This window comes from Papio anubis, chromosome 3 (assembly GCF_008728515.1).
Source record: "Papio anubis isolate 15944 chromosome 3, Panubis1.0, whole genome shotgun sequence".
In the NCBI taxonomy this organism is placed as follows: domain Eukaryota; kingdom Metazoa; phylum Chordata; class Mammalia; order Primates; family Cercopithecidae; genus Papio; species Papio anubis.
Genome location: NC_044978.1, coordinates 76,760,728 through 76,785,393, shown reverse-complemented (window position 1 = coordinate 76,785,393; position 24,666 = coordinate 76,760,728). Strand labels below are relative to the sequence as shown.

Genomic DNA, 24,666 nt, shown 5'->3' with positions numbered 1-24,666 from the left:
TGCTTTTTATATTTCTAAGATTTACCCATGTTGTTATATGTAACTATAAGTTATTCATTTGTTTATTTTTTCCCAATGTATGAATGTACTTCAGTTTCCTTCCTTCCTTTCTCTCTCTCTTTCTTTCTTTCTCTCTCTCCCTTCCTTTATTTCTTTCTCTTTCTTTTTCTTCTTCCTTTCCTTTCCTTTTTTTTTTTTTTTTTTTTTGAGATAGGGTCTCATTCTGTCACCCAGGCTGAACTGGACTGCACTGGTGCAATCTCAGCTCATTGCAACCTCTGCCTACCAGGCTCAAGACATCCTCCTACCTCAGCCTTCTGAGTAGCTGGGACCACAGGTGCATGCCACCACACCTGGTTAATTTTTGTATTTTTTGTAAAGATGGAATTTTTCCATGTTATTCAGGCTGGTCTTGAACTACTGGGCTCAAGCGATCCGCCTGCCTCAGCCTCCCAAAATGCTGGGATTACAGGTATGAGCATCACACCTGGCCGTAATTCACTTTTCTAATCCACTCTCCCCATGAGGGACATATGGTTTGTTTCCTTTTGCTTGTTTGCTAATTACAAACTGTGTCACTATGAAAATTCTTATATATAGCCCCTAGATACAGATGCAAGAATTTCTCTAAATTAGAGTATATACTTGAGAGTGGACACTGGGTCAGTGAGTGTGCATCTTTGATTTTACTGGATAATGCCAAACTGTATGTTCCAATAATGGTGACTTGGAGTAACTAACACTGACTGTTCTTGACAATTGTAACTATCCAGTTGCTTTTTTTTTTCAATCAAGAAGTTGCGAAGGGGCCAAGCGTGGGGGCTCACACCTGTAATCTCAGCACTTTGGGAAGCTGAGGTGGGTGGATCACTTGAGGTCAGGAGTTCAAGACCAGCCTGGCCAACATGGCAAAACCCTGTCTCTACTAAAAATACAAAAAATTAGCCAGGTGTGGTGGCGCGGGCCTGTAATCCCAGCTACTCAGAAAGCTGAAGCAGGAGAATTGCTTGAACCTGAGAGGCAGAGGTTTCAGTGAGCCAAGATTGCACCATTGCACTCCAACCTGAGCTACAGAGTGAGACTCTGTCTCAAAATAAATAAATAAATAAATAAATAAGTTGTGAAGGGTTTTCCAATGTGGTTTGAGCTTGTATTTCCTGATTACTAACGAAGTCAGACACTTTTCATGTGTTTATTAGCCAGTCACATTTCTTCTCCTGTGAAGTGCCTGTTCAAGTCTTTTGTCTATTCTTTTCCTACTATGTGGTTGGTCTTTTTCTCATTGATTTACAGAAATTCTTTATGTATTCAGGGTAGAAATCTTTTGTCAGCTACCAAAGCTACAAATACTGTCTCCCAGTTTGTGATTTTTCTTTCCATTTTTTTATGGTGTCATTTTACTAATCAGAAGTTTATCCTTAATTACAATCTTTTCCCTTATGATTTGGTTGCTTTTTGCAAGCAATTAAAAAATTTTTTTCCTAATGAAAGGTATTCTCTATTAGATATTCTCTTTTACACATTGTGTAGTTTCGTCTTTCACCTTTAAGTTTTTAACTAATATTGATTTGAAATAAATAAATAACCAGTTAGCTCAATGCCATATATCAAGCTCTGTAATAAATCAAGTTCCCGTATATATGTAGGTCTCTTGCTGGACTCCCTATTTTATTTGTAAGGTCAATTTTTCTTTTACCATTTTTTGTTTTGTTTTGTTTTGTTTTTGATTTTGTTTTTTGTTTTCAGACAGAGTCTTAACTCTATCAGCCAGGGGCTGGAGTGTAATGGTATGATCTTGGCTCACTGCAGCCTCCATCTCCCAGGTTCAAGTGAGTCTCGAGCCTCAGCCTCCCAAGTAGCTCGGATTACAAGCATGAGCCACCACACCCAGCTAATTTTTGTGTTTTTAGAACATATGGGGTTTCACCATGTTGTCCAGGCTGGTCTCAAACTCCTGGCCTCAAGTGATCCGCCCACCTCGGCCTCCCAAAGTGCTGGAATTACAAGCATGAGCCACCATGCCTGGACTGTAAGGTCAATTTTTCTAAGTGCCAATAATTTTTGCATCATTTAATTATATATTTATTATTGACGTTTGGTATAACACTGTGCTCTCCTCATTATTCTTTATCAGGAATGTCTTTATTATTCTTGAACTGTTTTTCCATAGAAATTTTAAAATCACCTTTTTAGGTTACACACAAAGACACATAGACACAAACAGAACTGTTGAGATTTTGACTGCAGTTGCATTAAAGTTATAGATTAATTTGAATGTTGAGTTTTCCAGACCACAAACATGGAATATCTCCTCGTGTCTTCCCATGAGGTAAATGTTATAATTTTTTCTCTGAAAGTCTTGTGCACATATTAGAATTAATCTCAGATACTTCATATATATTACTTTTATACCTTACATATTTTGTACCATTGTAAATGATGTATTTTTATTAAATTTCATTTTCTAAGCATTTGTTGCAAATTTAAGATATTTTGCCTAAGGTTAGATTTATCGGGTTGTTGAACGATTCTAAAATTTTGTTGGTAAAATTATGTTTCAAGTCCGCCTTGCTGTCAGCCAGTGCTGGATGCTGAGGACTCAGGGAGGCCCACCCGGACCAGTGCGGGAGACAGCGACCCGAGCAGAAGCTGGACCAAGCGGCTCAGGGCTCTCATGAGCCGGGTCCTGGGCAAGGGGCAGCCGTTTTCAGATTTTCAGGAAAGCGGTCGGCTCACACTCGGGCAGTAAAAAGACGCCTCTGGGGAGGAGGCCCACGCAGCTCTCCGGGCAGTGGTGGTGGCTGGGCCTAGGGAGGTGGCAGTGGAACGGAGACCCTGGTGGGGGATGACATCAAGGGAGGAGACGGGCGGGACCCCAGATTTCTGCCTGTGGGCGATGGAAGTGAGGTTCACTGAGCAGGGAAGCTTGACACAGAACGCGCAAAGGGCAGAGTAGACAGCTGGTGGCCGAAGAGCAGGCGGACCCCCTCCGCGGGGGGGAAGTTTCCGATGGGACACAAAGCAGCTGACCGGAAGTGGGGGCGAAAGTGCAGCGCGCTCAGGGGCGACTGAGCGCCTTAGCCCGCGAAGTCTGAATTGCCTGACAGCGGGGGACGCGGTGGCAGCGCTCGACTGGAGTCGGTTGAGTTTCTGAGGGCCTCCGGTTCTGGAAGGCTCGCTGCAGAGACAAGAGAGGAACCTGTTCCATAGGGATTCTAGAAGAGAACAGCGTTGTGTCCCAGTGCGCATGCTCGCATCAATTATCCAGCGTGGTTGAGACCCTGACTTGTTTGGAGTAGTTTTTTCGCACCGACCCGAATAGCCTGCCCCTCAGCCACACTCTGTGCCCTCCTGAGAACAGGCTGATATGCCCAAGATAGTCCTGAATGGTGTGACCATAGACTTCCCTTTCCAGCCCTACAAATGCCAACAGGAGTACATGACCAAGGTCCTGGAATGTCTGCAGGAGAAGGTGAATGGCATCCTGGAGAGCCCCACCGACACAGGGAAGACACTGCCCCCTGTGCACCGCGCTGGCCTGGTGAGAACACCCAAGACACCATCTTTACCTGCAATATTGCCAAGAGGGTGCAAGGGGATCTTCTGGCAGATCGGGCCTTTGTCATCCTGGGACAGTGCTGCTGCTGCTGTTGGAGACCACATAGCTTGTAACACGGACATCCCAAAGATCATTTAGGCCTTTAGGACCCTCTTACAACTCACACAGGTAATCAACGAACTTCGGAACATCTCCTACCGGCCTAAGGTGTGTGTGCTGGGCTCCCAGGAGCAGCTGTGCATCCACTCTGAGGTGAAGAAGCAGAAGAGTAACCACATGAAGATCCACTTGTGCCGCAAGAAGGTGGCAAGTCACTCTGTAATTTCTACAACAATGTAGAAGAGAAAAGCCTGGAGCAGGAGCTGGTCAGCCCCATCCTGGACATCAAGGACTTGGTCAAGAGGGGAAACAAGCATGGGGTATGCCCTTATTACCTGTCCCGGAACCTGAAGCAGTAAGCCGACATCGTCTTCATGCCGTACAGTTACTTGTTGGATGCCAAGAGGCGCAGAGCACACAGCATTGACCAGAAGGGGACAGTCCTGATCTTTTTTTTTTTTTTTTATACTTTAAGTTCTAGGGTACATGTGCATAACGTGCACGTTTGTTACATATGTATACTTGTGCCATGTTGCTGTGCTGCACCCATCAACTCGTCATTTACATCAGGTATAAATCCTATGCAACCCCTCCCCCCTCCCCCCTCCCCATAATAGGCCCCAGTGTGTGATGTCCCCCTTCCCGAGTCCAAGTGATCTCATTGTTCAGTTCCCACCTATGAGTGAGAACATGCGGTGTTTGGTTTTCTGTTCTTGTGATAGTTTGCTAAGAATGATGGTTTCCAGCTGCATCCATGTCCCTACAAAGGACACAAACTCATCCTTTTTTATGGCTGCATAGTATTCCATGGTGTATATGTGCCACATTTTCTTAATCCAGTCTGTCACTGATGGACATTGGGTTGATTCCAAGTCTTTGCTATTGTGAATAGTGCCGCAATGAACATACGTGTGCATGTGTCTTTATAGCAGCATGATTTATAATCCTTTGGGTATATCCCCAGTAATGGCATGGCTGGGTCATATGGTACGTCTAGTTCTAGATCCTTGAGGAATCGCCATACTGTTTTCCATAATGGTTGAACTAGTTTACAATCCCACCAACAGTGTAAAAGTGTTCCTATTTCTCCACATCCTCTCCAGCACCTGTTGTTTCCTGACCTTTTAATGATCGCCATTCTAACTGGTGTGAGATGGTATCTCATTGTGGTTTTGATTTGCATTTCTCTGATGGCCAGTGATGCTGAACATTTTTTCATGTGTCTGTTGGCTGTATGAATGTCTTCTTTTGAGAAATGTCTGTTCATATCCTTTGCCCACTTTTTGATGGGGTTGTTTGTTTTTTTCTTGTAAATTTGTTGGAGTTCTTTGTAGGTTCTGGATATTAGCCCTTTGTCAGATGAGTAGATTGCAAAAATTTTCTCCCATTCTGTAGGTTGCCTGTTCACTCTGATGGTAGTTTCTTTTGCTGTGCAGAAGCTTTTTAGTTTAATTAGATCCCATTTGTCAATTTTGGCTTTTGCTGCCGTTGCTTTTGGTGTTTTAGACATGAAGTCTTTGCCCATGCCTATGTCCTGAATGGTACTACCTAGGTTTTCCTCTAGGATTTTTATGGTATTAGGTCTAACATTTAAGTCTCTAATCCATCTTGAATTAATTTTCGTATAAGGAGTAAGGAAAGGATCCAGTTTCAGCTTTCTACTTATGGCTAGCCAGTTTTCCCAGCACCATTTATTAAATAGGGAATCCTTTCCTCATTTCTTGTTTCTCTCAGGTTTGTCAAAGATCAGATGGCTATACATGTGTGGTATTATTTCTGAGGACTCTGTTCTGTTCCATTGGTCTATATCTCTGTTTTGGTACCAGTACCATGCTGTTTTGGTTACTGTAGCCTTGTAGTATATTTTGAAGTCAGGTAGTGTGATGCCTCCAGCTTTGTTCTTTTGACTTAGGATTGTCTTGGAGATGCAGGCTCTTTTTTGGTTCCATATGAACTTTAAAGCAGTTTTTTCCAATTCTGTGAAGAAACTCATTGGTAGCTTGATGGGGATGGCATTGAATCTATAGATTACCTTGGGCAGTATGGCCATTTTCACGATATTGATTCTTCCTATCCATGAGCATGGTATGTTCTTCCATTTGTTTGTGTCCTCTTTTATTTCACTGAGCAGTGGTTTGTAGTTCTCCTTGAAGAGGTCCTTTACATCCCTTGTAAGTTGGATTCCTAGGTATTTTATTCTCTTTGAAGCAATTGTGAATGGAAGTTCATTCCTGATTTGGCTCTCTGTTTGTCTGTTACTGGTGTATAAGAATGCTTGTGATTTTTGCACATTAATTTTGTATCCTGAGACTTTGCTGAAGTTGCTTATCAGCTTAAGGAGATTTTGGGCTGAGACGATGGGGTTTTCTAAATATACAATCATGTCATCTGCAAACAGGGACAATTTTACTTCTTCTTTTCCTAACTGAATACCCTTGATTTCTTTCTCTTGCCTGATTGCCCTAGCCAGAACTTCCAACACTATGTTGAATAGGAGTGGTGAGAGAGGGCATCCCTGTCTTGTGCCAGTTTTCAAAGGGAATTTTTCCAGTTTTTGCCCATTCAGTATGATATTGGCTGTGGGTTTGTCATAAATAGCTCTTATTATTTTGAGGTACGTTCCATCAATACCGAATTTATTGAGCATTTTTAGCATGAAGGGCTGTTGAATTTTGTCAAAAGCCTTTTCTGCATCTATTGAGATAATCATGTGGTTCTTGTCTTTGGTTCTGTTTATATGCTGGATTATGTTTATTGATTTGCGAATGTTGAACCAGCCTTGCATCCCAGGGATGAAGCCCACTTGATCATGGTGGATAAGCTTTTTGATGTGCTGCTGAATCTGGTTTGCCAGTATTTTATTGAGGATTTTTGCATCGATGTTCATCAGGGATATTGGTCTAAAATTCTCTTTTTTGTTGTGTCTCTGCCAGGCTTTGGTATCAGGATGATGTTGGCCTCATAAAATGAGTTAGGGAGGATTCCCTCTTTTTCTATTGATTGGAATAGTTTCAGAAGGAATGGTACCAGCTCCTTCTTGTACCTCTGGTAGAATTCAGCTGTGAATCCGTCTGGTCCTGGACTTTGGTTGGTTGGTAGGCTATTAATTATTGCCTCAATTTCAGAGCCTGTTATTGGTCTATTCAGGGATTCAACTTCTTCCTGGTTTAGTCTTGGCAGAGTGTAAGTGTCCAGGAAATTATCCATTTCTTCTAGATTTTCTAGTTTATTTGCGTAGAGGTGTTTATAGTATTCTCTGATGATAGTTTGTATTTCTGTGGGGTCGGTGGTGATATCCCCTTTATCATTTTTTATTGCATCTATTTGATTCTTCTCTCTTTTCTTCTTTATTAGTCTTGCTAGCGGTCTGTCAATTTTGTTGACCTTTTCAAAAAACCAACTCCTGGATTCATTGATTTTTTGGAGGGTTTTTTGTGTCTCTATCTCCTTCAGTTCTGCTCTGATCTTAGTTATTTCTTGCCTTCTGCTAGCTTTCGAATGTGTTTGCTCTTGCTTCTCTAGTTCTTTTAATTGCGATGTTAGAGTGTCAATTTTAGATCTTTCCTGCTTTCTCTTGTGGGCATTTAGTGCTATAAATTTCCCTCTACACACAGCTTTAAATGTGTCCCAGAGATTCTGGTATGTTGTATCTTTGTTCTCATTGGTTTCACAGAACATCTTTATTTCTTCCTTCATTTCATTATGTACCCAGTAGTCATTCAGGAGCAGGTTGTTCAGTTTCCATGTAGTTGAGCGGTTTTGATTGAGTTTCTTAGTCCTGAGTTCTAGTTTGATTGCACTGTGGTCTGAGAGACAGTTTGTTATAATTTCTGTTCTTGTACATTTGCTGAGGAGTGCTTTACTTCCAATTATGTGGTCAATTTTGGAATAAGTGCGATGTGGTGCTGAGAAGAATGTATATTCTGTTGATTTAGGGTGGAGAGTTCTATAGATGTCTATTAGGTCTGCTTGCTGCAGAGATGAGTTCAATTCCTGGATATCCTTGTTAACTTTCTGTCTCATTGATCTGTCTAATGTTGACAGTGGAGTGTTGAAGTCTCCCATTATTATTGTATGGGAGTCTAAGTCTCTTTGCAAGTCTCTAAGGACTTGCTTTATGAATCTGGGTGCTCCTATATTGGGTGCATATATATTTAGGATAGTTAGTTCTTCCTGTTGAATTGATCCCTTTACCATTATGTAATGGCCGCCTTTGTCTCTTTTGATCTTTGATGGTTTAAAGTCTATTTTATCAGAGACTAGTATTGCAACCCCTGCTTTCTTTTGTTCTCCATTTGCTTGGTAAATCTTCCTCCATCTCTTTATTTTGAGCCTATGTATGTCTCTGCGTGTGAGATGGGTCTCCTGAATACTGCAGACTGATGGGTCTTGACTCTTTATCCAGTTTGCCAGTCTATGTCTTTTAATTGGAGCATTTAGTCCATTTACATTTAAGGTTAAGATTGTTATGTGTGAACTTGATCCTGCCATTATGATATTAACTGGTTATTTTGCTCGTTAGTTGATGCAGTTTCTTCCTAGCCTAAATGGTCTTTACATTTTGGCATGTTTTTGCAATGGCTGGTACCGGTTGTTCCTTTCCATGTTTAGTGCTTCCTTCAGGGTCTCTTGTAAGGCAGGCCTAGTGGTGACAAAATCTCTAAGCATTTGCTTATCTGTAAAGGATTTTATTTCTCCTTCACTTATGAAACTTAGTTTGGCTGGATATGAAATTCTGGGTTTAAAATTCTTTTCTTTAAGAATGTTGAATATTGGCCCCCACTCTCTTCTGGCTTGTAGAGTTTCTGCCGAGAGATCTGCTGTTAGTCTGATGGGCTTCCCTTTGTGGGTAACCCGACCTTTCTCTCTGGCTGCCCTTAAGATTTTTTCCTTCATTTCAACTTTGGTGAATCTGGCAATTATGTGTCTTGGAGTTGCTCTTCTCGAGGAGTATCTTTGTGGCGTTCTCTGTATTTCCTGGATTTGAATGTTGGCCTGCCCTACTAGGTTGGGGAAGTTCTCCTGGATGATATCCTGAAGAGTGTTTTCCAACTTGGTTCCATTTTCCCCCTCACTTTCAGGCACCCCAATCAGACGTAGATTTGGTCTTTTTACATAATCCCATACTTCTTACAGGCTTTGTTCATTTCTTTTTCTTCTTTTTTCTTTTGGTTTCTCTTCTCGCTTCATTTCATTCATTTGATCCTCAATCGCTGATACTCTTTCTTCCAGTTGATCGAGTCGGTTACTGAAGCTTGTGCATTTGTCACGTATTTCTTGTGTCATGGTTTTCATCTCTTTCATTTCGTTTAGGACCTTCTCTGCATTAATTACTCTAGCCATCAATTCTTCCACTTTTTTTTTCAAGATTTTTAGTTTCTTTGCGCTGGGTACGTAATTCCTCCTTTAGCTCTGAGAAGTTTGATGGACTGAAGCCTTCTTGTCTCATCTCATCAAAGTCATTCTCCGTCCAGCTTTGATCCGTTGCTGGCGATGAGCTGCGCTCCTTTGCCGGGGGAGATGCGCTTTTATTTTTTGAATTTCCAGCTTTTCTGCCCTGCTTTTTCCCCATCTTTGTGGTTTTATCTGCCTCTGGTCTTTGATGATGGTGACATACTGATGGGGTTTTGGTGTAGGTGTCCTTCCTGTTTGATAGTTTTCCTTCTAACAGTCAGGACCCTCAGCTGTAGGTCTGTTGGAGATTGCTTGAAGTCCACTCCAGACCCTGTTTGCCTAGGTGTCAGCAGCAGAGGCTGCAGAAGATAGAATATTGCTGAACAGCGAGTGTACCTGTCTGATTCTTGCTTTGGAAGCTTCCTCTCAGGGGTGTACTCCACCCTGTGAGGTGTGGGGTGTCAGACTGCCCCTAGTGGGGGATGTCTCCCAGTTAGGCTACGCAGGGGTCAGGGACCCACTTGAGCAGGCAGTCTGTCCCTTCTCAGATCTCAACCTCCGTGTTGGGAGATCCACTGCTCTCTTCAAAGCTGTCAGACAGAGTCGTTTGCGTCTGCAGAGGTTTCTGCTGCTTTTGTTGTTATCTGTGCCCTGTCCCCAGAGGTGGAGTCTACAGAGACAGGCAGGTTTCCTTGAGCTGCTGTGAGCTCCACCCAGTTCGAGCTTCCCAGCAGCTTTGTTTACCTACTTAAGCCTCAGCAATGGCGGGCGCCCCTCCCCCAGCCTCCCTGCTGCCTTGCCACGATATGGCAGACTGCTGTGCTAGCAATGAGGGAGGCTCCGTGGGCGTGGGACCCTCCCGGCCAGGTGTGGGATATTATCTCCAGGTGTGCCTGTTTGCTTAAAACGCAGTATTGGGGTGGGAGTTACCCAATTTTCCAGGTGTTGTGTGTCTCAGTTCCCCTGGCTAGGAAAAGGGATTCCCTTTCCCTTTGCACTTCCCAGGTGAGGCGATGCCTCGCCCTGCTTCAGCTCTCGCTGGTCGGGCTGCAGCAGCTGACCAGCACCGATTGTCCGGCACTCCCTAGTGAGATGAACCCAGTACCTCAGTTGAAAATGCAGAAATCACCGGTCTTCTGTGTCACTCGCGCTGGGAGTTGGAGACTGGAGCTGTTCCTATTCGGCCATCTTGCTCCGCCCCCAGTCCTGATCTTTGATGAAACTCACAACGTGGAGCTCTGTGAAGAATTGGCATCCTTTCACCTGACACCCCATGAACTAGCTTTGGGACTGGACATCATAGACCAGGTGCTGGAGGAGCAGATCAAGGCGGCGCAGCAGGCTGAGCCCCACTCAGAGTTCAGTGGGACCCCACCAGCTCAGGGCTGAACATGGAGCTGCAAGACATTGCAAAGCTGAAGATGATCCTGCTCTGCCTGGAGTAGGCCATCAATGCCGTTGAGCTCCCTGGAGATGACAGCGGTGTCACCAAGCCTGGGAGCTACATCTTTGAGCTGTTTGCTGAAGCCCAGATCATGTTACAGACCAATGGCTGCATCCTGGACTCGCTGGACCAGATCATCCAGCACCTGGCAGGACATGCTGGAGTGTTCGCCAACAAGACCGGACTGCAGAAGCTGGCGGATATCATCCAGATCATGTTCAGTGTAGACCCCTCTGAGGGTGGCCCTGGTTCCCTGGCAAGGCTAGGGGCCTATAAAGTGCACATCCATCCTGATGCCCGTCACCAGAGGGCGGCTCAGCCATCTGATACCTGGAGCACCACTGCAGCCAGAAAGCGAGGGAAGGTGCTGAGCTACTGGTGCTTCAGTCCTGGCCACACCATGCGCAAGCTGGTCCGTCAGGGCGTCTGCTTTCTCATACTCACTGGTGGCACGCTGGCCCCGGGATCCTCCTTTGCCCTGGAGATGTAGATCCCTTTTCCAGTCTGCCTGGAGAACCCACACATCATCGACAAGCACCAGATCTCGGTGGGGATCGTCCTCAGAGGCCCTGACGGAGCCCAGTTGAGCTCAGCGTTTGACAGACGGTTTTCCGAGGAGTGCTTGTCCTCCTTGGGGACGGCTCTGGGCAACATCACCCGCATGGTGCCCTACGGGCTCCTGATCTTCTTCCCTTTATATCCCATCATAGAAAAGAGCCTGGAGTTCTGGCGGGCCCGTGTCTTGGCTAGGAGGCACTGAAGCCTCTGTTTGTGGAGCCCAGGAGCAAAGGCAGCTTCTCTGAGACCATGAGTGCTTACTAAGCGAGGATTGCCTCCCCTGGGTCTATCGGCGCCATCTTCCTGGCGGTATGCCAGGGAAAGGCCAGGGAGGGGCTGGACTTCTCAGACAATAATGGCTGTGGTGTGATCGTCACGGGCCTCCCATAGCCCCCACACATGGACCCCTGGTTGTCCTCAAGATGCAGTTCCTGGACGAGATGAAGGGCCAGGTTGGGCCTGGGAGCCAGTTCCTGTCTGGGCAGGAGTGGTACCGGCAGCAGGCATCCAGGGCTGTGAACCAGGCCATCGGGCAAGTGATCCGGCACTGCCAGAACTACGGGGCTGTCTTCCTCTGTGACCACAGGTTCGCCTTTGCCGACCCCAGAGCCCAGCTGCCCTCCTGGGTGTGTCCCCACATCAGGGTGTACAACAACTTTGGCCATGTCATCCAAGACATGGCCCAGTTCTGTGTTGCTAAGTGAACTATGCCAGCACCACGCCCCGGGCTGCAGCATCCAGTTTGTGTGAGGGAGAAGATGCTGTCAGGGTGGCTAAGTCACCTGGCCCCCTCCTTTCCACCAGGAAAGCTAAGAGTCTGGACCTGCACGTCCTCAACCTGAAGCAGAGGCTGTCAGGGTCACCAGCTGCTGGTGGTGGGCTGGGGGGCCCTGGCGAGGAGCAAACCCACAGGTGCTCCACCCTGTCCCTCCCATCTAAGAGGCTGGCAGAGGAGCCACAAGGAAGGAGGAAGAAGACCCGGCTGGTCAGCCAGTCGGAGGAGCCCATGGCTGGTGCACAGGCAGACAGAGCCAAGCTCTTCATGGTGGCCGTGAAGCAGGAGCTGAGCCAAGCCAACTTCGCCACCTTCACCCAGGTCCTACAGGACTAAAAGGGTTCCGATGACTTAGCTGCCCTGGCGGCCTGTCTTGGCCTCCTCTTTGCTGACGACCCCAAGAAGCACAGCCTGCTCCAAGGCTTCTACCAGTTTGTGTGGCCCCACCACAAGCAGCAGTTTGAGGAGGTCTGTATACAGCTAACAGGACAAGGCTGCAGCTATCAACCTGAGCACAGCATGCCCCGAAGGCAGCGGGCACAGCCAGCCCTGGACCCTGCTGGAAGGACAGCACCGGATCCCAAGCTGACCCTGTCCAAGGCTGTGGCCCAGCAGCTGGACCCCAGAGAGCACCTGAACCAGGGCAGATCCCACCTGTCCCCCAGGTCACCCCCCACAGGAGACCCTGGCAGGTACCCACAGTGGGGGTCCAGAGCGCCCAGAGCAGGGAAGCAGGGCCAGCACACCGTGAGTGCTTACCTGGCAGATGCCCGCAGGGCCCTGGGGTCCACAGGCTATAGCCAGCTCTTGGCAGCACTGACAGCCTACAAGCAGGATGACGACCTGGACAAGATGCTGGCCGCACTGGCCGCACTGACCATTGCAAAGCCTGAGGACTTCCCCCTGCTGCAGAGGTTCAGCATGTTTGTGCATCCACACCACTAGCAGCACTTCTTGCAGACATGCACAGACCTGGCCAGCCGGCACTCCTACCCAGGCATGGAGCCGCCAGTACCCCAAGAGAAGAGTCTTGCCACACTCCTGTGCTCACCCACGGGGCTTCCCAATCAGACCCCTCATGGTGTGAGAAGCCTGGGAAGACCCAGAGCAAGATCTCATCCTTCCTTAGACAGAGGCCAGCAGCGGCCTTGGGGGAGGATGGTGTGGCTGCAGGGCCAAGCCAGTCCCCCGGACCTCCCCACACGCATGCAGTGTCTGAATGGGGCCTCTAGGACGTGCCCAGCCTGCCACACTGCCTGCAGGAAGCAGAGCATCACTCAGGTCTTCTGGCCAGAGCCCTAGTGAGTGCCCATGGAGGCCCTCAGCATGCCCAATGTGGCTTGATCACCTGCCTGTCTGGCTCTTGTGGGCCAAGAACCCACCCAACAGAATAGGCCAGAGAACACTTAAAATCTACTCTTAGCAATTTGCAAGCATACAATAGAATTATTTTCAATAACTATAGTCACCAGATACAACAGACCTCTTGAGTTCATTTCTCCTCTCTAACTGAAATTTTGCATCCTTTGACCAACTTCTCCCCAGGCCCTGACCCCATCCCTACATCTCCTAGTAACCCCCATGCTGCTCTATGTTTCTATGAATTCAACATTTTTAGATTTCACAAATATGTGAGATCATATGTTATTTGTCTTTCTGTATCTGTCTTATTTCATTTAACATAACATCCTCCAGGATCATCCATGTTGTTGCAGATGACAGGATTTCCTTCTATTTTAAGGCTAAATAATATTCCATTGTGTATATATATATGACATTTTCTTTATTCGTTTATCCTTGATGGAAATTTAGGCTGGTTCCATATCTTGGCTATTGTGAATAATGCTGCAATGAATATGGGAGTGCAGAAATCTCTTCGATACATTGTTATTGTGTAGCTTTATGTTAAATATGATCAATGTTTGCTTAGATTTTGCCAATAATCTACAAGTTCTTTTGCTTATTAGTTCTGCTTGACTCTCAAGCCCTTGATCAGTGATCTTTCTTCTCTCTAAAGCACATACTTTAGAAATTTGTTTAGTGAGGATCTATTGATGTTTCTTTGAAAATACCTTTATTTTGCAAGTTTTCTCCCCCAGCATATGAAAGATATCCTTTTGCTGTCTTCTTGTTTACATTGTTGCTTTTAGGTAACCAACTATATGTAAGTCCATTGTTTTTTCTTTGGAGGTAATTTGTCTTTTCTCTCTAGTTGCTTTAAAGATCTTCTATGTCTTTTGTGTTCCATGGCTTCATTATGGTATTTTTATATATGGATATTTATTTATTATTTATCCTGCTTGGGGATCCTGAGTATTTTGGTTAGTCTTGGCCCTTCCTGTTCTCAGATTGCACATCCTCGGACTCAACCAACCATGGATTGAAAATATTTGAATAAAGAGATAAGCAGAAAATGGTGGATAGGAGGCCGGACTAACTTGCAGCTCCCACTCAGATGGACAGAACAGCATGCAGAGACCCACACTGTGAACTTTTACTCCAAGAACCACCACAGGAACATACCAAGAAAGCCCAGAGAATCCACAGACCCTTTGAAGGAGGTGGATTGCCGCTGCAGGCTCTGTGGGACAGCCGAGGAACTGTGAGTCAGCTTGCTTTCTTAGCTGGGAGGCTTGTTACCTGTGACAAGTTCTCAGCCCTGCTCACTGGCTGCCTGGAAATAAACCTGGTGCTGTTGGGGGAGGGGCACAGTAGGAATGAGACTGGCCTTTAGGGCTGTAGGCTGCCTGGAAGCTGGGTGAGGCCTGTGGCTGCTGGCATTCTCCAACTTCTCTGGCAACCTGTGTTTGTAATGCAGCAGAGACAGAATTAATCCCCCTGGGAGCATAACTCCATTGGCCTGGGAACCAGACCCCCATCCCCCACAGCAGCTGCAGCAAGCCCTGGCCAAGAAGAGTCTGAGCTTAGACATGCCTAACCCTGCCCCCATCTGATGGCCTTTTATTATTTTCCCTGGTAGGGAGGACAAAGGACATACTCTCTTGGGAGCTCTATGACTCCACCCACTGCCTGACTCTAGGGTAAGCTTGTATCCTCCCTGTACAACCACAGCTGATGCACTCTTGAAAGTGCTACCTCCTGGCTGGAGGCCAACGTACACAAAACCAGTGTACTAAACAAAAACACAAGCAAGGACCCTTACTAGTCTTCTTCATTCCACTGCTACCTCTGGAGTAGGTGCTGGTATCCATGGCTGAGAAGCCTGAAGATGGATCACATCACAGGACTCCTTGCAGACACTCCCCAGTACCAACCTGGAGCCCAGTAGCTCTGCTGGGTGGCTAAATCAAGAAGAGCAATAACAATCACTGCAGTCTGGCTCTCAGGAAGCCCCATTCCTGGGGGAAGGGGGAGAGCCTCATATCAAGGGAGCACCCGTGGGACAAAAGAACCTGAACAGCAGATCTCAGTCCTAGATCTTCCCTCTGACATAGTCTAACCAAATGAGAAGGAACCAGACAAGCAATTCTGGTAATCTTACAAAACGAGGTTTTTTATCGCCTCCAAAAGATCACACTAGCTCACCAGCAATGAATCCAAACCAAGACAAAATCTCTGAATTGCCAGAAAAAGAATTCAGAAGGTTGATTAGTAAGCCAATCAAGGAGACACCAGAGAAAGGTGAAGTCCAACTTAAAGAAATCAAAAAAAAGATACAAGATATTAATGGAAAAATCTCCAGTGAAATAGCATAAATAAAAAACAACCACAACTTCTGGAAATCAAGGACACACTCAGAAAAATGTAAAATGCACTGGAAAGTCTCAGCAACAGAATCAAACTAGTAGAAGAAAGAACTTCAGAGCTTAAAGACAAGGCTTTCAAATTAAGCCAATCTGACAGACAAAGAAAAAAGAATTAAAAAAAAAAAAAAAAAAAAGATCAGAGCCTCCAAGAAGTCTGGGATTATGTTAAAGGACTAAACCTACAAATAATTGGTGTTCCCAAGGAAGAAGAGAAATCTAAAAGTTTGGAAAACATATTTAAGGGAATAATCAAGGAAAATTCCCTGGTCTTGCTAGAGATCTAGATATTCAAATACAAGAAGCTCAAACACCTGGAACACCTGGCAAATTTATTGCAAAAAGATCATCACCTAGGCACATAGTCATCAGGTTATCTGAAGCCAAGATGAAGGAAAGAATCTTAAGAGCTGAGGCAAAAGCATCAGGTAATCTTTTAAGGAAAACTTATCAGATTGACAGCAGATTTCTCAGCAGACACCCTACAAGCTAGAAGGGATTAGAGTCCTATCTTTAGCCTCCTTAAACAAAGCCATTGCAGACAAAATTTTGTATCCAGTGAAATTAAGCTTCATAAATGAAAGAAAGATACAGTCTTTTTCAGACAAACAAATGCTGAGAGAATTTGCCACTACCGAGCCAGCACTGCAAGAACTGCTAAAAGGAGCTCTAAATCTTGAAACAAATGATTGAAATACACCAAAATAGGATCTCCTTAAATAATAAATCTCACAGGACGTATAAAACCATAACATAATGGAAAAACAGTAAGGTATTCAGGTAACAAACAGCATGATGAATAGAATAGTACCTTACATCTCAATACTAATGATGAATGTAAATAGCCTGAATGCTCCACTTAAAAGATACAGAATAGCAGAATGGATAATAACTCACCAACCACATAAGGACTCACATAAACTTAAGGTAAAGGGGCAGAAAAAGATATTCCATGCAAATGGACACCAAAAGTGAGCAGGAATAGCTATTCTTGTATTAGACAAAACAAACTTTAAAACAACAGCATTTAAAAAAGAAAAAGAGGAATATTGTATAATGATAAAAGAACTAGTCCAACAGGAAAATATCACAATCCTAAATATATATGCATCTCACACTAGAGCTCCCACATTTATCAAACAATTACTACTAGACCTAAGAAATGAGAGAGACAGCAACACAGTAATAGTGGGGGACTTCAGTACTCCACTGACAGCACTAGACAGGTCATCAAGACAGAAAGTCAACAAGGCAACAATGGATTTAAACTATACAATAAATGGACTTCACAGATATTTACAGAACATTGTTATTGTTCTACCCAATAACCCCAGAATATACATTCTATTCATCATTGCATGGAACTTTCTCCAAGATAGACTATATGATAGGCCACAAAACAAGTCTCAACAAATTTAAGAAAATAAAAATTATATCCGGTACTCTCTCAGGCTGCAGTGGAATAAAATTGGAATCAACTCCAAAAGGAACCATCAAAACCAAGCAAATACATGGAAATGAAATAACCTGCTCCTGAATGATTGTTGGGTCAAGAGTAAAATCAAGATGGAAATTAAACAATTTTTTGAACTGAGTGATAATTGTGACACAACCTATCAAAACCTCTGGGATACCGAAAAGGCGGTGCCAAGAGGAAAGTTCATAGCATTAAATGTCTACACTAAAAAGTCTGAAAGAGCACAAATAGACAATCTAAGGTCACACCTCAAGGAACTAGAGAAACAAGAACACAACAAACACAAACTCAGCATTAGAAAAGAAATAACCAAGATCAGAGCAGAACTAAATTAAATTAAATATGTATATTTATATACAAAACAAAAACAAAAACAAAATGCTGGTTCTTTGAAAAGATAAATAAAACTGGTAGACCATTAGTGAGATTAACCAAGAAAAGAAGAGAGAAGATCCAAATAAGCTCAATTAGAAAAGAAATGAAAGATATTACAACTGATACCACAGAAATACAAAAAATCATTCAATGCCTTTACATGCATAAACTAGAAAATCTAGAGGAGATGGATAATTTCCTGGAAATATACAACCCTCCTACATTAAACCAGGAAGAAATAGAAACTCTGAACAGACCAATAACAAGCAGTGAGATTGAAATGGTTAATTACCCCAAACAATAAAAGTCCAAGACTAGATGGGTTCACAGCTGAATTCTATCAGACATACAAATAATTGGTACCAGTCCTATTAACACTATTCCAAAAGACAGAGAAAGGGGGAATCTTCCTTAAATCATGCTATGAAGCCACTATTGCCCTAATACCAAAACCAGGAAAATATATCACACAAAAAAGAAAACTACAGACCAATTTCCCTGGTGAACATAGATGCAAAAATCCTCAACAAAATGCTAGCTAACAGAACCCAACAGCATACCAAAAAGATAATCCACCATGATCAAGTGGGTTTCATACCAGGGATGCATGGATGGTTTAACATACACAAGTCAATGAATGTGATACACCGCATGAACAGAACTAAAAACAAAAATCACTTGATCATCTCAATAGACGCAGTAAAAGCATTTAACAAAATCCATTATCACTTTATGATTAAAACCCTCAGCAAAATCAGTATAGAAAGTCCGTACCTTAAGGTAATAAAAGTCGTCTATGACAAACTGACAGCCAACATTACACTGAATGTGGAAAAGTTGAAAGCATTTCCCCCTGAGAGCTGGAACAAGACAAGTATGCCCACTTTCACCACTCCTATTCAACATGGTACTGGAAGTCCTAGCCAGAGCAATCAGCCAAGAGAAAGAAATAAAGGGCATCCAAGTTGGTAATGAGGAAACCAAACTGTCACTCTTTGCTGATGACATGATTGTATAACTATTATAGAAAACCCTAAAGACTCATCCAAAAAGCTTCTAGAACTGGTAATAAATTCAGCAGTTTCAGGGTACAATATTAATGTACACAAATCAGTAGCCCTGCTACATACCAATAGTGACCAAGCTGACATTCAAATCGAGAACCCAACCCCTTTTACAATAGATTCAAAAGAAATACAACACTTAGGAATATACTTAACCAAGGAGATGAAAGACCTCTACAAAGAAAACTACAAAACACTCCTGAAAGAAATCACAGACAACACAAACAGATGGAAACATCCTGTGCTCATGGACTGGTAGAATCAGTATTGTGAAAATGACCATACTGCCAAAAGCTGTCTATAAATTCAATGCAACGCCCATCAAAATACTGCCATAATTCTTCACAGAATTAGAAAAAACAACCCTAAAATTCATATGGAACCAAAAATAGCCTGCATAGTCAAAGCAAGACTAAGCAAAAAGAACAAATCTGGAAGCATCACATTACCTGATTTCAAACTATACTAAAAGGCCATAGTCACCAAAACAGCATGGTACTGGTATAAAAATAGGCATATAGACCAATGGAAAAGAATAGAGAACCTAGAAATAAAGCCAAATACTTACAGTCAACTGATCTTCGACAAAGTAAACAAAAACATATAGTGGGGAAAGGACGCCCTATTCAACAAATGGTGCTGGGATAATTGGCAAGTCACATGTAGAAGAATAAAACTGGATCCTCATCTTTATATATACAAAAATCAACTCAAGATGGATTAAATACTTAAATCTAAGACCTGAAATCATAAAAATCCTAGAAGACAACATTGGAAAAATCTTTCTAGATCTTGGCTTAGGCAAAGACTTCTTGACCAAGAACCCAAGAAAATCAAATGCAACAAAAACAAAGATAAAAAAATGAGATTAATTAAACTTAAAAGCTTCTGCACAGCAAAAGTAACAATCAGCAGAGTAAAAAGACAACCTTGAAAATCTTCTCAATCTATACATCCAACAAAGGACTGATTTCCAGAATCTACAAATAAATCAGCAAGAAAAAAAAACAAGCAATTCCATCAAAAAGTGTACTAAGGACATGAATAGACAGTTTTCAAAAAAAGATATACAAATGGCCAACAAATATATGAAAAAAAATGCTTAACATCATTAATGATCAGGAAAATGCAAATCTTAGTCATTATGTGATACTGCCTTACTCCTGCAAGAATGGACATAATCAAAAAATGTTGGCGTGGATGTAGTGGAAAGGGAATATTTTTACACTGCTGGTGGAATGTAAACTAGTACAACTACTATGGAAAATTGTGTGTAGATCCCTTAAAGAACTAAAAGTAGAACTACCATTTGATCCAGCAATCCCACTCCTGGGTATCTACCCAGAGAAAAAGAAGTCATTATATGAAAAAGATACTTGCACATGCATGTTTATAGCAGCACAGTTCACAAATGCAAAAATATGGCACCAGTCCAAATGCCCATCAATCAATGAGTGGATAAAGAAATTGTGATATATATACACCATGGACTAATATTCAGCCATAAAAAGAAATGAAATAATGGCATTTGCAGCAATCCGGATGTAATTGAAGACCATTATTCTAAGTGAAGTAACTCAGGAATGGAAAACCAAACATCGTATATTCTCACTAATAAGTGGATGCTAAGTTATGGAGACACAAAGGCATAAGAATGATACAATGGACTTTGAGGACTCAGGGGAAAGGGTGGGAGGTGGGTGAGGAATGAAAGACTACACATTGGGTACAGTGTACACTGCTCTGGTGATGGGGTACACCTAAATCTCAGAAATCACCACTAAAGAACTTATTCATGTAGCCAAACACAATCCTATTCCCCAAAAACCTATTTAAATAAAATAAATAAGTAAATAAAAAGTAGATTATGAAACAGTGTATATACTGTTGATCCCAACTGTAATTTGAAAAACATGTTTATGCATATAAAAAAGAACAATAGACTGTACATCAGAATATTAACTGGTTATTTCTAGTGTTGGGATCAAGGAGAATTTCAGTTTTCCTTTCCATCTGTATTTTTTACTAGTTTCTGTCTTACACATAATTATAATAAAAGGTTTTTTAATGTTAAAAAATTTTAAAAAATCAAAAAATAATACAAATTTAAAATACAGCATAACAACTATTTACATTAGGTGTTTTAAGTAATCTAGAGGTGATTTAAAATATAGGGGAGAATGTGTAACTACTACACCATTTTATATAAGAGACTTGAACATTCTTTGAAAGTGGTACCTGACGAGGGTCCCAGAACCATGGTCTCCTGTTTGAAAAATTTGCAATCATAATTATCTCTCCAATTGGTTCTACTGCTGCTCCCTCTTCTTCCCATCTAAGACTCTGATTAGACTTATGTTAAACCTTTTCTACCAATTATTTCCTGTTTTTTAGCCTCTCTTCATATATTCTATTTTTCTGCCTTTTTTCTGTTGAATTCTAAGTGACATATTCTGATTTATTTTCCAGTTCAAAAATTATATCTTCAGCTAGAGCTAATTATTTTTTTTCTCTTGGAGACAGAGTCTCGCTCTGTTGCCCAGGCTGGAGTGCAATGGCATGATCTTGGCTCACTCCAACCTCCAGCTCCTAGGTTCAAGTGATTCTCCTGTCTCAGCCTCCCGAGTAGTTGGCCACCTATAATTCATTGCACCACCACATGCACCACCACGCCTGGTTAATTTTTGTATTTGTAGTAGAGACAGGGTCTTGCCATGTTGGCCAGGCTGCTCTTGAACTCCTGACCTCAAGTGATCCACCCACCTCTACTTCCCAAAGTACTGGGATTATAGGCATGAGCCACTGATCCCAACCTAGAGCAAATATTTTTATTGAATCTATGCATTCATTGAATTTGAAATTTTTATTATTATATTTTTATTTCTAGAAATTATTATTCTTAGTCAATCTGCTTATGCCTTCTCCATAGCTTGTGCTGTTTATTAATATTTTCAATACATTAATTCAGTTCCTTAAACATATTAAACATACATTTTATAGTCTATATCTGTTAACTCCATTATGTAAAGTCTTTGTGGGTCTGATTTTAGTATCTGTTGTTTCTGCTTTCATTCATGATTTCTTTTTGCCTTATGTATTTTGTGAGATTTGATCAGGAGCTCATGCGTCTTAGTATTTTATAGGTGGGAATTCTTTGAAGCTTGGATTGAGGTTAATTTTTTTAAGAAAGGATTATATTTAGTCACACCAGTTGACTGGGAACACTACTAACCTAATCATTTTAAATAATTTATTTTAAATTAATCATTAGCTAGAGGTTTTATGGACTTTGTGGCTTCAAATTCTCAAGGGAAATATTTTTATTCCCCTCCACGAAGCAGCATGTTTTGCCGCAGACAATTTTCCTGGGAGGTGAGGGGAGAGGATGAGGATTTATTTTTTAGTTCACTCTTACACTGAAGGCGCAACCTTTTAGAATCTCAGTTTTATGCAGGGGGTGTGCAGTCTTCACTTAAATTCCTACCTCAGTTAAGGCCTTTGGTTTCATTTTCTCCCCTCTTACCTTACAAGACAGAGAAAACCAGTTTTAAGTTCACAGTTTGGCAAATACAATCAAGGCAATGGCTAGCTTCTCTATTGCAGTTAACTTTTTAGGTTCCAGCTTTTACTCGTTTTTTTTCTTAGTACCGCTTCCTCTCTTGCCATTTTATTGATATATTTTCGAGATTTAAAATGTTTTTGCAGCATTTTTAATTGTTTTCAGTGGGAGTGTTAGATAGTCTTGCTCACTGCTAGAAATAGAAGTCTACTTTTTTATGTTTTTGGTGACTTAGAAGTTGCCTTCTTTTCGCTTTTAATGCAGTTTTAAGATGCTGACAAATGCCTATTACCCAATAATATCTCTCTGATTCCCACACTTGCCTTACTCTCCAGTCAGCTGTCTCTCCATTTGTTTCCCCACTTCTACTGCCAATCAGTGCAAGAGGCCATATGGTGAGAGTTTATGTCTGTCGGTGCTCAGAGAAGAGTAAAACGGTGAGAATGGCTGGATTGTCATTGCTTGGTCCCTGATTAGAGAAATGTATTCTTGTTGTACATTAGAGAACAGAATACCTTTTCTCATAGAAGCAATATGAGAAATGAGTGTAAATTAAAAAGTCGTTTCAGATTAGCTGGGTGTGGTGGTACATGCCTCTAATCCCAGCTACTCAGAGGCTGAGGCACAAGAATCGCTTGAACCCAGGAGGCAGAGGGTTGCAGGGAGCCCAGATCACACCACTCCACTCCAGCCTGGGTGACAGAGCGAGACTCGATCTCATAAAGAAAAGAAAACAAAAGTTGTTTTAGAATAATTTTTCATGTACATATGAATTAAATAAGCTCTGTGGGCTTGCTTATGAATGTAACCAAGGATTAATTAAATTCCAACACAGTTAATTTAAATTGAGCTTGCAGAGTACAATTGTGTATTATATACCCTGTATATTTATCTAGTTTACTTTTTAATATATTTGCATCTTATCCTTCTAATTATATTGTAAATTCCTTGACAGTAAAAATCATCGCTAATATTTCTTTACTCTTCTCCACATCTTCTAGCTTGGGGATTCTGACTAGTTGGCTAGTGGGTTATAATAGCAGTGGCAACCAGTAGACAATGGAATATCTTTTAAGTCATTTTCCTCGACATATTCCCTAATGGGGTACTAATTGTCCAGTGAAAAAGATTCAAACACAGATGCTAAAAGAGATGGGGCTTTGAATAATCCACTGGTTTGGTTACTTTTTATAATAGCTCATTTGTCAATTATCCCATAACTCAGCCACTCAACTAAATTCTAAGTTACCAATAGAACTGAAGAATTTATATATCAATATCACACACAGAATGTATAAACACATGACCACTTAGCTGTGAGTGTGCACATGTGCCTTAAGGTGTATCATTCTAACTTTGTTGGGTATTTATTCCAAAAGTATCTGTTTGTATGTCTGATTGCATTTCCTGGACCCTTTCTATTTGATTTTTAAGAAAAAAAAGTACAGGGGAGGGATATTAAAAGAGAAAAAGTAATTCATTGATTACCAAACATATTGGGAAACTCCCATTATTTAAATGTAAAAACAATATACAGCTCACAGAATGCCACAGTTCAGGGGAGGAAAAACTGGTATGTGTTGAGATTGAAAATGATTCCTTTATAAATGAAGTTGACCAAAATTTCCAGCAGGACTGTTGCCTGAAGGAAAGTTCCTAGGCTCCAGCCTCTGTTATGCCTAACAATGAACCATACAAGTCTGGACAGATGGTTGGATTCCAAAGCGTTTCTCATGTTACAGTATTTTCTTCCTATTGTCTCCTCTGAATTCTACAGAGAAAAGGGGGAAAATGCTGCGACTTTCAAAAAGTGTAAAGAATATCTTCAGTACATTTCTGGGGAACTGCAAGTACTAAACATGAATTACCTTGGAAATCTCTTCTTCCTTTTTAGAAATGTTGTCTTGGCTAAAATATGATTTTTTTATGTGGATGATATGATTTATCTAACTTATCTTTATAGGTAGAAATACAGAATAGATGTATTTATGTCTTTTCCTAGAAGATCTCTTCTGCGCTCCTTGTCTCAAAACATGGTAACACTGTCCATTCAGTTTTGGGCTATGATGAAGGAGAAACTGGTACTCATTCTTAATAACATTCATATCTATCCAATGCCAATATTGCATTTATTCCCCAAACAGCTCTCAATTTTGTCCAGTTTTCTACATCTGTAATACTATCGCTCTGGTCTAAAGTCCTGATACTTTTCACATGGATTTTTGCAATAATACCTAACTGATCTGCCTGCAGTTACCTCCCTGCAAACCCCCACCCCAAATTACACACTACAGCTAAAACAGAGCGATTTTTTCCAAACGCAAATCTGGCCAGGGTCCTCCTGCTACCCTAAGAGTTTCCTAGCACTCTTAGGGTAAAGGTACAATTTTTTACCAGGCACACATAGGCCCGCACAGCCCCTATTTACCTCTCCAGTCTCACCTCATATCAACTTTCTCCTTTTATCTCTAGTTCAGCCAACCTGTCCATCTTTCATTCCCTCTCTAGTTCCTTCTACATTCCCCATCATTTTAACTTCATTAAGCCCTATCACTCTTTCAAAGCTTAATTCAGGCATCACATTCTCAAAGAAGCCTC

General features: G+C 42.2%; 1 protein-coding gene and 1 pseudogene across 22 annotated transcripts in view; both read left to right on the top strand.

The window, feature by feature from the left end:
* The window catches only part of ALPK1 (alpha kinase 1), a 142,592-nt gene that overhangs the window by 49,192 nt on the left and 68,734 nt on the right, over positions 1 to 24,666 (top strand). For 3 of the 22 annotated variants that reach the window (XM_031664330.1, XM_031664331.1, XM_031664329.1), the window contains one exon: positions 14,178 to 14,431. The exons of 15 other annotated variants lie outside the window; for them this stretch is intronic. In XM_031664330.1, the coding sequence (XP_031520190.1) occupies positions 14,285 to 14,431 (147 nt within the window). In that variant the 5' untranslated portion in view covers positions 14,178 to 14,284. Of the gene's footprint in view, positions 1 to 4,205; positions 4,229 to 14,177; positions 14,432 to 14,809; positions 14,871 to 24,666 lie in introns of those variants that run through there. 4 more of the 22 variants (XM_031664343.1, XM_031664341.1, XM_031664332.1 and 1 more) reach the window with 3 other exon arrangements.
* On the top strand, positions 1,933 to 13,535 carry LOC101005837 (annotated as a pseudogene).